Here is a 16,005-nt window from a genome sequence, read left to right as displayed (position 1 = left end):
TAAAATATATTTTTATGAAAAAAAATTACTAACTTAACTACCTCCTAATTTCTTGGCAGCCCAACCTACTATCTTTCAAGATCTGTACTAACATAAAAGGTGCTAAAAGAGTTATGTACTGTGGACTTTTATTTCAAGGGTCACACATTCAGGGATACAAGTCAGTTGACAGGACATATCACAATGACATAGAACAAAATAGGCTGAGTTGATTTCATCACTGGGTAACCTATGTCACTTCAAACTCCTTTTCTTCCACCTCTGAAGACAGAGCAACATCAGCGGCTTCACTTGCTTTCCCTGTTTTAGACAGACATCGCCACCATCCCTCAGCTCCATGACCTTTGTTGGAGGACATCACGGGCACCCCGAGGCAAGCCACCTCCAGCTCCCCATCTTAGTCACTGTGGTTCACCTTCCCAAGGCCTTGAGAGTTATACATACTTAGTCCTTCAGGGCTGAAGACAGTCACCAGGGTTTTTCAAATTTCAAATAAGGCACAATGATTGACACTTGGCCAGTGTACTTAAAACCTGATATGGGGGAGTTCCCATTGTGGCGAAGCGGGTTAGGAACCATGAGGTTGAGGGTTCGATCCCTGGCCTTGCTCAGCGGGTTAAGGATCCGGCATTGCAGTGAGCTGTGGTGCAGTTCGCAGATGCGGCTCGGACCCGGCATCGCTGTGGCTGCGGCATAGGCCTGTAGCTGTAGCTCTGATTAGACCCCTAGCCTGGGAACCTCCCTTTGCCGCGAGTTCGGCCCTAAAAAGACAACAAATAAGTAAATAAATAATAAAACCTGATGTGTGTCCAATGCACAGTTCATCTTACTTTTAGTGCAGCAATATATGTCCCCAGAGCCCAGGACCCCCAGTCTATACTTCCGTAATCTCCCTTATCAACTCCACCCTGCCCTGTGGGTAACCCACACCCACCAAAACCAAATGGTAAACTGTTCCTGCCCAGGGCAAGAAACAAGCATACAACATTTTAGACATAAAACAGCAAAGTTCACTGAAGCCAAAACACCTATCATGCTGTGTCTTAATGCAGGAATGACCATGAAGAAGAGATTCATAACCCAAACTCTCTCACCAAACTCTTGATTCATTCTCCCAAAGAAAATAAATTGACAATGTATTTTACATTCCCTTTATGACCAGGGAGAGGTACTTATAAATTATTAAACTAGATAAATATAAATTAGTTTCATTTCTGATCATCAGCCTACTGAATCTCAATGTGGATCTTCCAGTACACAGTTCAATAACCCTGAAATTTCTTTTTTTTGCGGGGGGCGGGTTGGTCTTTCTGGGGCCGCACCTGCAGCATATGGAGGTTCCCAGGCAAGGGGTCAAATTGGAGCTACAGCCACTGGCCTACGCCACAGCAACGCAGGATCTGAGCCGCATCTGTGACTTACACCACAGCTCAGGGCAGTGCCAGATCCTTAACCCACTGGGCGAGGCCAGGGATTGAACCTCATGGATGCTAGTCAGACTCGTTTCCACTGACCCATGATGGGGAACTCCTTGAAATTTCTTAATTAAAACAAATAATTCTGTCAAGGGCTAAACTATGTTGGAGGGGGAGAAAAAGCCTTTTTTTCCTCTTTAATTTTGTCTAAAGGATGCAGATGAAAACACTTAAATTAGAGGAGGAGCCAAACAAAATCGCAACGTGTATCTTTAACATTAAAGTGAAAAGAGGAGTTCCCACTGTGGCTCAGTGGTTAACGAATCCGACTAGGAACCACGGGTTTCGGGTTTGCTCCCTGGCCTCACTCAGTGGGTTAAGGATCTGGCGTTGCCTTGAGCTGTGGTGTAGATCGCACACGTAGCTGGGATCCCGCATTGCTGTGGCTCTGGCGTAGGCCGGTGTCTACAGCTCAGATTCGACCCCTAGCCTGGGCACCTCCATATGCTGTGGGCGGCCCTAGAAAAGACAAAAACAAAACACACACATTAAGGTGAAAAGAAAAGGGCTGGGGAAGAAAAAACCAGCAACAAATCAGCTGTGGTGGAGGGAAGGAAAACATAATTATCTCCTACAAAGCACCTGAGGATGATTTGGGACAAAGACGGCCAAGTATTGAAAGTCTTTTTGGAGAAAGAGCAGTTGAGAAAGAAGACGAAACAAGAGCAGGGTGACTGTGGAACTAAACTGTAGAAAAGCCAGAAGTGCTGGACAGAAAAGGGATGCGATTTGGTAGAAGCATAAATGAGAGGTAAGGAGACTTTGGGAAAGGACCTGGCAGAACGAAGTGAATGGGTAGATATGGTCTGTAAGACTGGAAACCGAGCTGGGGTGGGAGAGATGACTGGGTCTAGGATTCAGAAGAGGAAAGACGCGGGGCAGGAGTGATGGGCCCGGGGAGAGTGGGTGGGATAGGGCCGTGAAAATAAGGATGAAGATGTAAAGAGGCTGCGTCTGGGAAGGAACCAGGCTGGGGGAAGGGTTTAAGGATGAAGCCGGGCAGAGAGGGTGGGAGAGGAGATAGAGTCTAGGGAGAACTTGGGAGCAAGGTGGGGAAAACAATGATCTAGAAGGAGAAGAGACCGGGGCTAGAAGAGCAAAGCCTGAAGGAAGAACGCTGGGAGTCCAACAAGCTGTCTGGGCGGAGTGGAAAAAACTAGAGGGATGGATAGAGGACAAAGGATGGGAGAAAGGGTGAGGCTGGGTGTTTGTGTGTCGGGGGAGAACAGGGTTGGGACAGAGGAGAGGTTTCAAGGGAAAGAGCACAAACGCGTGGACAAGCAAGTAGGCGCAATAAGCGGCTGAGGACAGGTGGGGGCTGGAGAGAGAAGTCCTCACCGTGGAGTCCTTAAAGGACGTGCCCGGGAGAAAGGGCAGGCCGTGCACTGGGTGAGACACCATCGCAGCCACCTCGCGCGGGCTTGGTCCTCCCGGGTTGCCCAGACGCCCAGCCGCGTTCCTTGGCCAGGCCTGGGCAGCTCCATGGCAACGCCAAACAGCCGGAGCGCCCGCGTGCCAGGTCTGCGCGTGCGCTGTCCACGGGCCTGGGCGCTTCTCGCGGGAGGGGGGCCGGCCGAGGCGAGCTGGCCCCGCCCCTCCCAGCTAGGGATGCGGGTTGGCGGGAGCGGGTGGGCGGGGGCGGAGGAGAAGGTTGTGATGACGCGATAGTTCTCGCCGAGAGGTCCCGTTTGGGGCGGGCCCTTGGAGCCGTTCCAGGCCCAGGGGAGGCCCTGCCTTCGCTCCGCCCAGTCCTCACCGCGACCCGCCCACTCTCCCTTCTCCCAGCTGTGGGAAAAGGGACTTGACACAGTTCACACTGAAGTGTCAGTGGTTGGTCCTGTTTAAAAGTGTTATCTCTCAAGGACCCCCGCTTCCTTGGGTCAAGGGGCTCCGGATTATTCACGGTTATAACTCTGTTGCTCAAGGATGTTCAATGAACAAATGCAATTTCGTCCCTAATCCTGTCACTATCGTATTCTTTTTCCACTTTAATCTACTGTCCATACCTGCAGTTCTGCATCTTCCCGGTTCTTGTTGGTTGGGCCTGAGGATCTTGCATATTCACCACGGCATACTCAATATTTGTAGCCTAAAGAGGCATAGGGCGTTCATCTCAATTCCTCTGGTCTCTAGTTTCTACCCACCTGCAGCTGCAGTGAACCAGGAGGTGATACTCATCTCCTTCAAAGAGAAAACAAAAGTCGTAAGCAAATAAGTGAGGTGACATACTGCCAGGATCATAGCTGCTCTTTTTATGAAATTTGTTATCCCTTAAACGTAATCGTGTTCCTGAAACGTTTTCAGGAAAGAAGGAGAAAAAAAGTTTTTCAGCAGCGCTGAAGAGCTTAAAAGGAAAAACAAAAATCAGCTAAAACCCAGGTGCCCACACTTTGGATTCATTAGATCTGAAATGGGGCCCGAGAATCTGATTGTTCTAAAAGCTGTTTCTGATTATGAGCTAGTTTAGGAACATGATATAGTAGCAAGCCTGACCCACTAAGGCCTATCCCCATGTCATGGGTGGGTTACTGCCTATACAGACAGGGGCTTTCGTTTTCCTGCTGCTTGTCAGAGCAAATACCCTTGTTGGGTTTCACTAATAAGCGTAAACCTCAGGGGGCCCAGAACATCAATCCAGTAGGGGCCCTGAAGCAGTTACTGGTGGCTCTCTCCACACCCTACCCAAAGATATTCTTTTCTAATAGCACTTTTTCTCCCCTAACTACTCCTAATTCCCACTTTTGTCCCCACCTCTCTTTTTTTAACCTTTAATTTTTTTAATTTTCTATTTGAGTGGTACCTTAATTAGGTGTTTAATACATTTTTTGTTTTAAATCTATGCGTTGCAGGAGTTCCTGTCGTGGCATATCGGAAACAAATCTGACTGGGAACCATGAGGTTGCAGGTTCGATCCCTGGCCTCGCTCAGTGGGTTAAGGATCCGGCGTTGCCGTGAGCCGTGGTGTAGGTCGCAGACATGGCTGGGATATGGCGTTGCTGTGCCTATGGTGTAGGCCGGCAGGAACAGCTCCGATTAGACCCCTAGCCTGGGAACCGACATATGCCGCGGGTACGGCCCTAGAAAAGACAAAAAAAAAAAAAAAGATCTATGCATTGTGGAAGTTACTGAAGACTTAAAGTATCTGTCCATTGCAGTCTGTCTTAGCCACTGACCTAGATGGGGATTGTGGATGAAAATTGTCACCTTCCATTTCAGTGAACAAAAGATGTTGTGGCTTCAAACCATCAGCCACTGTAGCCACTCACGGCTGTGCAGCCTGAGGGGATTCAGGATGGAGAAAAGCAGGACACTGGCCCTAGGTAAATGTGCTTATCAAAGGAATGATTTCAATGAACCCAGACGTTGCGTCTTCCCATACGCAGAAAAGCACTGAATTCCCTAAATTGAGGTACTTGGTTTTTGTTAACAGTAATCTTTTGATGTTCTAACTAGCTTTTGTTGCAAAAACTCCTATGTATATCCTGTCTCCTCCCTTCCCTCTTAAGAGCAGTCCCCCAGAGCCGCCTCCCCAGCTTGAGTCCTCGGAAAGTACAAGGAATAAAATAGAATTCTCAACTTTTAGGCTGTGCGTTTCTTTTCAGTCAACAGAAGCCAACCACTAGGAGAATATTTCAAGATGGCAAGTTCAACCTCAGGCTCACTGGAACTATAATCTTTGCTGACTCTTCTTTTTTTCCCTTTAAGGTCACACTTCTTGTACATGGAAGTTCCTGGGCTAGGGGTCGAGTCAGAACTGCAGCTGAGGTCCACACCACAGCAACACAAGATCCAAGTGGCATCTGTGATGTATACCTCAGCCGGATCCTTAAACCGCTGAGCGAGGCCAGGGATCAAACCCACATCCTCGAATCCTCACAAAGACAATGTCAGGTCTTTAACCCACTGAGCCACAGTAGAAACTCCAAAAATTGAATGAATGTTATGATTTTTGGGGGGGGGGGTAGATATTTTTTCTTTTTTGGCCATCCTGAGGCATATGGAGTTCCTGGGCCAGGGATCAGACCCAAGCCACAGTTGTGACCTGTGCTGAAGCTACAGCAATGCTGGATCTTTTAGCCCACTGGGCCTGGCCAGGATCGAGCCTGCACCCTGGTGCTGCAGAGATGCCACCGATCCCGTTGTGCCACAGCAGGAACACCGCTGGCTCTTCAGGATAACTTATAAACTCTTCCCAGTTAGTAGATCCCTCCCTGCCCTCTCTCTTCATAAAAGTAAATCCATGTCATTAGCATATACTTGCAAGAGCCCTTCTGGAATAACTGCAGGGTTGCACTTGGTCTGTATGGAAGGAGCCCATGGGGCCTGGAAAGGGTGAGTCATGGCTAAATCTATTGTCCTTTGTGGCATCTGTTTCTATTAGGGGAGTGCCTTCTGCTCAGATGCCCTTCTTTCCCAGAAGAACCCACTAGTTAAATGGTTAACAGAGTGTCTTAACTACCTCTGGACTCTAGAAATGCACCATGAAGGAAAAGTCTCTGGGCTGTGGCCTCAATAAAAATGCCATCATCTCTGGAGAGGAAACCAGGCGGTGTTGCATTAGTGCTAAAAAGCACAGGCACAAGGGGTGGGGAGTTGGGGAGACAGAGCTTGAGAAAACTGCCTGAGAAAGTTGCATGTGAGAAGTAAAATCTTGCCTGCCCTATCAGTAAACAAAGGCTGTCACAGCCATCAGTGATTGCAGCCACCTCCTTGGTGAGCTGAGAGTCCTGAGGGAACTCGGGAAGGAAATAAAGATTACCTGCCATCTAGCAGTCATCAGAGTGCAGCCACTCCCAATGGTGCACCGGAGGAAACTCAGGATGTGAAAGCACAGGATACTGACCCTGGAGAGTGGAGGTGCATAATAAAGGAATGTTTTCAATGAGCCCAGACCTTGAATCTTCCCATTCAGAGAAAAGTGCTAAATTCCTTAACTTGAAACATCTAGTTTTCTGTTATTAACAGTAATCTTTTGTTCCACTCCCTGCCCTTTGTTTCAAAACTCCTGTATATCCTGCCCCCTCCCCACTTCAGAGCAGTTTTTTAGAGTTACTTGACATGCTGCCTCCTGGGCTTAAGTCCTCATTTTGCCCCAAATAAAACTTAACTCTCAACTTTTAGGTTGTAGATATATTTTGTTAGTCGACAGGTATAATTAGGAGTTTCCATCGTGGCTCAGCGGCTAATGAACCTGGCTAGCATCCATGAGGACACGGGTTCGACCCCTGGCCTTGCTCAGTGGGTCAAGGATCCGGCGTTGCCGTGAGCTGTCGTGTAGGTCGCAAATGAGGCTTGGATCTGATGTCGCTGTGGCTGTGGTGTAGGCTCGAGGCTTCAGCTCCCATTAGACCCCTAGCCTGGGAACCTCCATATGCCGAGGGTGTGGCCCTAAAAAGACAGACAAAAAAAAGTCGATGGGTATAATTAGGGGTTTATATGCCATTTCTCCAAGCACGGCAACCCAGCATGGGTTATACTCACCATCGTCCACACTTACCATTCCCCAGATGTGCGACATACACAGGAGAAGGCAGGACCTTGGCCATCCTTGGCAGCTAAAGTAAAAAGGGCCATGGTTGGAAGGCTGGACTCAGAAAACCATAGGGACATTGCATGACCATAGCGGGTTCTTCGGGGCTTGGGGAATGAACAAAAAAAATGGGAAGACCAGACTGCCAGAGGGCCCTGCTGGATGATGACTCCCAGGGGCTCCTAGTGTGAGAGGTCAGATGGCAGAGCCTGCAAAGCAGCCACCTAAATTAAATGTCTCCTTTTTTTTTTTTTTTTTTGGCATTGTGCCCAGAACTGGCTTTGCCTTACCCAGAATTTGTTTACCATCCTGAAAAAAACACCTTATTCTCTCTTAGCTCCCTCCCCCATCTTCTGGCTACTTCTGCAGTGATTCTGTGGCTCTACTGTCCTCTGCTGGAAAAAAATGGGACAGCATGGCTTCTGAAAAACAAACACAATTACCCACCTGTAGATTGGAAGTGCCGAGTAACTATGGAGAGGAGACTTTGCAAGGGCACGTCCCTCAGTCAGATGCTCTCTATCCTTCATTTCTATCATTCCACGGTCTCCGGAATCGCTTATCTAAAAGAGTGCCAGTCAACTACTCTGATCTTTGCAAGGTATGGAAAAGGAGAGAGGCAGCCACAGTAATTTCCAAGCAGATTCTGGAGCAGATTTAGGACCCACAGGAATTCTTCATTTGACACAGAATTACATAACTTGGGTTTAGACTATGCTAGTCTTGCAATGCGCTGTTGCCAGGGGGTTGAAAAAAAACTTGTGTTTCTGCTGCTTTTTTCTTTCTTAAACCAAACCCATTCTTTGAGTTTAGCTAATCCAGCTGGAATTTGCTTCCCTCTGAAAAAGCCTATCAAGGAAGACCTCATAGAGTTAGAGATTCCACAGGATGTAAGCCTCCTAAGGATAGGTCCTTGGTTTTGTTTATTGCTGTTTTCTTAGCTTCTATCACAGTGCCTGGCACCTCATAAATACTCAATAAACAGCTATAAAATGACTGACCCAGTAAATGAATAAATGATGACTTGGAAATTCACCCGGCAAAGCATTTTTCAAACTGCCAACGGATCCTCATTACTAGATATTAAAATCAACTTAATGACTGTGATAAAAATCAGAATTTTTTTTCTTGGCCGCACCTCAGCATACAGAAGTTCCCAGGCCAGGGATCAAACCTGAATCACAACAGGGACAATGCTGAGTCCTTAACTGCTAGGCCATCAGGGACCTCCCAACAATCAGAAATTTTTTTTGAAAAAGAGAAGAGTAGGCCAGCAGCTACAGCTCCGATTGGACCCCTAGACTGGGAACTTCTATATGCCGCAGGTGTGGTCCTAAAAAAAAAAGACCAAAAAAAAAAAGAAAGAAAGAAAGAAATAGAATATTAAACTATCAGGGTGCACTCCATGTTGAATGGGTAAGAATAAATCAGTGAAAAATATTTTAAGATGTATGCAAACACACCCATTGCTATTGGGTATTACTGTGGTCAGAGCTGAAAAACTTGGAAAGTGATTGACACAACCTTGCCCCGAATTTTTCTGATGAGACGTCTGCAGACCAAAACAAATTAAAAAGCCATCGGCTAGTGACTGGTTACCAACTGGGTTTGTTTTTTTTTTTTTTTTTTGCCATTTCTAGGGCCGCTCCTGCGGCATGTGGAGGTTCCCAGGCTAGGGGTCGAATTGGAGCTGTAGCTGCCGGCCTACACCACAGCCACAGCAACACCAGATCCTTAACCCACTGAGCAAGGCCAGGAATCAAACCCGAAACCCGTGGTTCCTAGTCGGATTCGTTAACCACTGAGCCACGACGGGAACTCCCAACTGGGTATTTCTTACACTCAGCCTCGGCTCTCACGCAGCTGGGAAAGATATTGCTCCTTCAGCACCCACGGGATCTCAGGGCTCAGCATCCTCATGTGAGCCATCTCTGCCCTAATCAGGCTCTTCACAGGATGGAGAGAGAGCGGCTTTAGAGCGACTTTTCTTGGCCAAAGTGACTAGAAATGAAACCAGATAACAACTCTTTAGGTTTATTTTATCAGGGCAAAAATGAAAAATCATTATAGGAGTTCCTGTTGTGGCTCAGCAAAAATGAATCTGACTAGTATCCATGAGAATGCGGGTTCGAACTCTGGCTCCACGCAGTGGGTATTGCCTCCAGCTGCGGGGTAAGGTCACAGACGTGACTCGGAACCCAAGTTGCTGTGGCTGTGGTTGTGGCATGGACTGGCAGCTGCAGCTCTGATTTGACCCCTAGCCTGGTAACTTCCAAATGTTGTGGGTGTGGCCCTAAAAAAAAAAGAAAACATGTATATTTCCTCTCAGTTCTCCACCTTGTCCAGTTCACCCGCTTGGCAACAGGGAAGTTAGACCAAAGGGCCTCCTACATTCAGTCTCTTTTTATGATTAAGAATAGGTACTCTGGGAGTTCCTGTTGTGGCTCACAGGGTTAAGAACCTGAACTAGTGTCTGTGAGGATGCAGGTTGGATCCCTGGCCTTGCTCAGTGGGTTAAGGGGCTGTCAATTGCCACAAGTTGAGGCTTAGGTCCCAGATGCGGCTCAGATCCGGTGCATTGCCAAGGCTGTGGCTCTGATTCAACCCCAAGCCTAGGTATTTCCATATGCTTCAGGTGCAGCCCTAACAAGAAAACAAAAAGAATAGGGACTCTGTTTTCAACAGCCTGATTTCTGTGAGATCCTATAAATTCAGAGGCTGGAAGTTTGAAGCCAATTTACTGAATCTGCCAATTTCCTCATTTATAAAATGCGGGCAGGAAGGGTCCTTATCTCACAGGGATGAATGAGGGGTTAAGTGAAAGAATAAGAAAACAGCTCAGCCAAGGGCGTGGCAAGGAGTGAGCACTAAATAATGGAAACTGAAGCTTTTTAAAATTTTTTTATCTTATTTTTAGAGCCGCACCCCCTGGCATATGGAAGATCCTAGGCTAGGGGTTGAATTGGAGCTTCAGTTGCTGGCCTACACCGCAGCCACAGCAGCTCAGGATCCGAGCTATGTCTGTGACCTACACCACAGCTCACAGCAATGCCGGATCCCCAACCCACTGAGCGAGGTCAGGGATCGAACTCTCATCCTCATGGATACTAGTCAGGTTCATTTCTGCTGAGCCACAACAGGAACTCTGCAAACTGAGATATTATTATTCCAAGTTTGCAGACTCTGCCTTGGACGTTTTCTTGCATTTCTGCCTGGAGAAGTACCCAGAGCACTAACCAGTGTCAATCAGACTTAAGGAAACATCAAACCCTTTCTGGGACGCCGAGGTCAGCATTCCGGCGCTTAAAAAAAATGCTCTGAGAAGAATTTGGGAAGAATCCAGTGAGCAGGAGAGCATGGCCACGGGAATGCAATCCATTGGACCAGGCCCACAGATGGAATAACTTAATGATAACCCGGCCAGAGAATCTGCTCTATTTTCTACAGGCAAGGCCATGTGCAATTAGCGATTAGACCACATAGATAAACAGCTATCCTGTAATTTCCTTGGGCAGGATTCTGCCCCAGCATTCCCCATCCTAAAGTCACAGTGAAAGCCCAAGTCAGCCCTTACAAGGCTCTTACAAAGTCTTCATCCACTACTCCCTCCCGGGCCTCCTGTGATTCCCTGGCAGGCTCTGGCCTCAGGTCCTTTGCAATTCTCTCCTCTGCCAGGGAGGAAAACATAGCGGCCTTCCTCTCCTCTTTCTGTAGCCTCCCCTGATCCTGGTTAAAACTGTATTCTTGGCGTTCCCATTGTGGCGCAGCAGAAAAGAATCCAACTAAGAACCATGAGGTTGCGGGTTCAATCCCTGGCCTTGCTCAGTGGGTTAAGAATCCGGCGTTGCCATGAGCTGTGGTATAGGTCGCAGACACTGCTCAGATCTGGTGTGGCTGTGGCTCTGGCTGTGGTGTAGTCCAGTGGCTATAGCTGCGATTAGACCCATAGCCTGGGAACATTCATATGCCGCAGGTGCGGCCCTAAAAAGCCAAAAACAAGAAACAAACAAAAAAACACACTGTATTTTCTTGGGAGTTCCTGTTGTGGCTCAGCAGGTTACAAACCCAACTAGTATCCATGAGGATACGGGTTTGATCCCGGGCCTTGCTTAGTGGGTTAAGGATCCAATGTTGCCGTGAGCTGTGGTGTAGGTTGCAGATGCAATTTGATTCTGGCGTTGCTGTGGCTGCGGGGTAGGCTGGCAGCTGCAGCTCGGATTCGACCCCTAGCCTGGGAACTTCATATACCACAGGTGTGGTCCTAAAAAACAAAAGGAACAAACAAAAGAAAACTGCACTCTCACCCCACCCCTCCAGCCTGTCTGTCCTTGCTGTTTCTCCTTGGCATGATCACCTTCTCACATAATATTTAACAATTTGTTTATTTGGTTTACTGTCTGTTTTGCCCTCAGAGTGTTTTTGTCCATGGCTGTATCCTGGTGCTTAGAAGGGGGCCTGGCACCTATGGGCTCAGTGTTTGTGGAGTGACGGCCACGGCCTTTCCAGCAGAAGACACTCTGAGAGATTGATTCACAACTTCTCCCTTTTCAACTCAAGGTAATGTATCTTGGGCTTTGTTTCATGAGCCAGTACCCCAGCCACAACGTCATCAAATTACCTACACAGTGTAATGTCAGAAGGGAGTGTCATGATGCTGTCGTGCATTCCTGTAAACTGAGCCAGACCGACGTGCTTTTTTTACACTTTACAGAATGAAAGTGTTAGCTTGCTAAAAAGTTCCGAATTTTTGGTTTTCCAAGAAGCTTTATATCACATGGCTAATTTACTTATCATTGACAACATTTTGATGTAGCCTTATTCTTACTCTGATGGGGTTCATTATTTTAGTGATGGGTCCATGGATTATCTTTTTTATGTTTATGCATTGTCTTTAATAAGCATGTATTACTTGAAAGGGAGAAATAACCAATGACTTTGGGGGGCTTCCTGCTCTGTGTGCTTAAGTCTTTTATGAGGCAGGGAATCATGCTCTTTAAGTCATTGTTACTCGTCAGAATCCCTGGCAGAGCCCATCCCAGTGAAAGAGCAGAGGGAGGGCTTGCATGATTGTGGCAAGATTATTGACACTAGGTGAGTTTCTCTTCCCAGGATTCAAAGGTATTTTCAAGCCCTGGCTGGAGAGAGAGATTTGACACTTTATTTTGGTCTTTTTTTTTTTTTTTTTTTTAGGCCTGCACCTGCGGCATATATAAGTTCCCAGGCTAGGGGTTGAATTGGAGCTACAGGTGCCAGTCTACACCACAGCCACAGCAACTCAGGATCCGAGCTGCTTCTGTGACCTACATCACAGTTCATGGGAACTCCAGGTCCTTAACCCACTGAGCGAGCCCGGGGATCGTCCTCGTGGATGCTAGTCAGATTCGTTTCCACTGAGCCCCAGTGGGAACTCCAGGTTTGACTTTGGAATCTAGGCCACCAAGGGCCTGTGGCCAATGGAACTTTCTGGCTTCTGAGGAAACCGTAAGATACAGAGAAGGCTTTATTTGACATTCAAGGACATGGTGAAGGGACACCTTAACCACCCCCCCCCCCCCGCCCCAAGAGGTGATATAACCCTGGTTATCCGCGAGGTATTTAGGAACAAAAGTTAAAAGGAGGTGAGATTAAAGTGTTCACATATGTAAAAGTGCTTTATACACTGTAAAGGACTCTGCAAATGTTTGGTGTTGATGTTTCAGATTAGCCGGGCCCTGCATTTACCTGAAAGAAAAAGTTTCATGAGTTTAAACATGACCAGTTCTATGACTTTGGAGCAGTCATTTCAGCTTCTTAGTGTGTTTTCTGGCTTTACCTCATCAGATGATTGAGGAGCTCAAATGGATGTGGAAACCTTTGGGAGTATAGTGCTTGAGAAAACCTGAGGTGTTCTGTGACCTTTGAATTAATTGAGGCCTCCTGGAGGCTAAAATACAGTGCATACCTTCCAATGAGAATCATGTTGGGTAAGAAAAGCCCTTCCCTTAGATAGATATGCTACCAAAGTTAATTTTTTTTTTCTTTTGAGGGCCATACCTGCGGCATATGGAGTTTCCCAGGCTAGGGGTCTAATCGGAACTGCAGCTGCAGGCCTACACCACAGCCACAGCAATGCCAGATCCGAGCCACATCTGCGACCTACACCACAGCTAATGGCAACACCGGATCCTTAACCCACCGAGCGAGGCAGGGATGGAACCCACAACCTCATGGTTCTTAGTTGGATTTGATTAACCACTGAGCCCCAATGGGAACTCCCCAAAGTTAATATTGAAATGAATTTTCTCTTTACTGCAATGATTTTCTTCCCATGTTATTTCTATAAAAATTCCATAAAGGATAAGGTGGGTTTTTTTCCTTTTCAAAGGAGGCAGCAGACTGTAGTCAGCTGTTTGCAACTTAGCAATGCAGGGACTGCATCCAGGTTGGAAACTTATAGCCCTTTCCCTAAAGGATGGGGCTTTTGGGAAGCCCATACTGCCTATGCAAGCACAGAGCTTCTCTCTGTCTGGATGTGTCAAAGTTCCTGGGACTGGATTAAAACAACTAGAGGGAAGGGATAAGGGCTGAAAAGGCAGCAGCTGTAGCAAAAAGGATGCAGGTGATCGTAAGGTGAAGGCTTCACTGGGGGTGGGTGGTGTTTCCAGCCTCTGGAGGGGAGAGAACTCCATCCTGTTGGAAAGGATCTGGCCCAACGCAGGTCCCAGCCTCCCCTGCCGAGGCCCAAGATGGGGGGATACTGGTGCTGCTGTGGCATGGCAGGTCCTGCTTTTGTACCCTTGCTGTGGGATCAATCACCAGTCAGCCCCATGTCTGCAATGACTAGGTGCTCTCAAGTCCTTGCTAAAGCAATAACTGAAGAGGGGCTAAACTGTTAGCAGTGACAGAAGCATTTGCAAACCGCCCAGGGGCCCTCCTGGTGGTAAGAAGGGTTCGGGCAAGAGGCATATCCATACTTCTACCAGGGGAGCCTCTAGCCAGAGAATGCTGTTTTCTTCCTGTTATTGGGGGTGTAGGATCACCTTTTCCACAGCTATTTCCATCTGATAAGTCAGGCTACAAAATTCTCTGGCTGAAAGGTCCATGTTTCAGAACACTTTATAGTACCTGTTATGCTAGAATGATCGTATAATTCATAATTTTTACATTTCAAAAAATGCAGTCCATCAATTCAAAACTTTGGAATAGTGAACACTACTGCCCATGAAATTAGAAACATTTATTCAGTTAGATTGAAATCATCAGAGAAATCAACTCCATAGCTTTTATGGAGGGAGGCAATATAATCTACTCACTAGTGGGGATTTGGGGGAAGGGGAGCACATTCGGGGAATTTGGAGATTTTTTCTTTAAGCTTTTATACTCTCCTGCTTCTAGGTGGCTATGAAGTGTCCTGATCTCTTCCTCCCAGCAATGTTTGTCTAGAGAAACCCTTGCTTTAACATAGGCCTTGTCAAAGTAGCCTTTGTTAAGGGCCATCTCAAACACAGTAGCTGTTGACTTTACAATAATCTATCTACAAAATCTGTTTAATGGTCATTTGTTTAAGTAGGTTTAGATAAACAGAAAAGAGTTCTATTTTTTCTTTGCCAAGCACGCAGCAAACAGAACACCAGGATCCAACACAATTAGGCTTTCGGGGCAATTGCCCTGCCCTTTCTGAGTAAGACATGAGCGCCACCTGGAGGACCTATTGGAAACTACAGGGCAGCGACTGAAGACCCTAAGGTTTCCAAGCATTAAGGTTCAACTGGTGAACAGGTGGCCAAAGTAGGCAGGAAGGAACTACCTCCATCCTACAGCCTGAGCTCCTGTGACTTCAAGCTTCAGCGGAGGATTGAGAATAGTGTTACTGAGGTACTGTCAGCCGAGGTGGGGAATGAAAGCCTAACCTCTGAAGAGTGTTAACATTCACTCCTTAGTAAATTTAAGTCAGGGAGCACTTGCAAGAGGGAAACAGGCAATTATGTCCCCAATTTGCTGCATACTGCTGTCCCCTCTCCCTACCTTGAATAGGGGCTTGGGTACTGACCCAATTTTTATTCCCCAAATGTAAATGACTAATAGTTTTGTTTTGTTTTGTTTTTCCCAGAGGCATTTACATTTTAAGAGGCGGAGAGTCTTAGTTAATAAGAGAGAGATAGCAGAATTTCCAGCAGATGTCAACTGTTGGCTTTGGTAGAGTAAGAACAAGAATGATTTCTTTTTTTTTTTTTTGTCTTTTGTCTTTTGTTGTTGTTGTTGTTGCTATTTCTTGGGCCGCTCCCGCGGCATATGGAGGTTCCCAGGCTAGGGGTCGAATCGGGGCTGGAGCCACTGGCCTACGCCAGAGCCACAGCAACGCGGGATCCGAGCCGCATCTGCAACCTACACCACAGCTCACAGCAACGCCGGATCGTTAACCCACTGAGCAAGGGCAGGGACCGAACCCGCAACCTCATGGTTCCTAGTCGGATTCGTTAACCACTGCGCCATGACGGGAACTCCAAGAATGGTTTCTTTTATTAAATATTTAATTATTCCTTTTAAACAAACTAGGTCTCTTCCTTGCTGCTTTGATCATCTTAATGAAAAGGTTTTAAAAGGAGTACTTAACCCCTCAAAAATCTGAGTCGTTAAAAATACCTGTATTTCCTGTTTATATACATATATATATGTATATGTGTGTATATATATATATATATATAGTTTTTTTGCTTTTTAGAGCCACACCCACGGCATATGGAGGTTCCCAGGTTAGGGGTTGAATTGAAGCCACAGTTGCCAGCCTACAGCAGAGCCACAGCAATGTGGAATCCAAGCTGTGTCTGCCACCTACACAGCAGCTCAGGGCAGCACTGGATCCTTAACCCACTGAGTGAGGACAGGGGTTGAACCCGCATCCTCATGGATACTGGTTGGGTTCATAACCCTCTGAGCCACAATGAGCACTCCCCATTAATATATTTCCAATGAGATACTAGAATTTTTAACAAGATCATAACCCCCTTCCTCGACGCTTCT

General features: G+C 46.9%; 1 protein-coding gene across 1 annotated transcript in view; it reads right to left on the bottom strand.

The window, feature by feature from the left end:
- The window catches only part of EFHC1 (EF-hand domain containing 1), a 75,462-nt gene extending 72,447 nt beyond the window's left edge, over positions 1 to 3,015 (bottom strand). The window contains exon 1 of the mRNA XM_047796381.1: positions 2,814 to 3,015. Within this exon, the coding sequence (XP_047652337.1) occupies positions 2,814 to 2,876 (63 nt within the window). The 5' untranslated portion in view covers positions 2,877 to 3,015. The remainder of the gene's footprint in view (positions 1 to 2,813) is intronic.
- Between the last annotated feature and the right edge of the window lie 12,990 nt (positions 3,016 to 16,005).

Source organism: Phacochoerus africanus, chromosome 9, assembly GCF_016906955.1.
Source record: "Phacochoerus africanus isolate WHEZ1 chromosome 9, ROS_Pafr_v1, whole genome shotgun sequence".
Lineage (NCBI taxonomy): Eukaryota > Metazoa > Chordata > Mammalia > Artiodactyla > Suidae > Phacochoerus > Phacochoerus africanus.
This window is presented reverse-complemented; position numbering and strand designations above follow the sequence as displayed.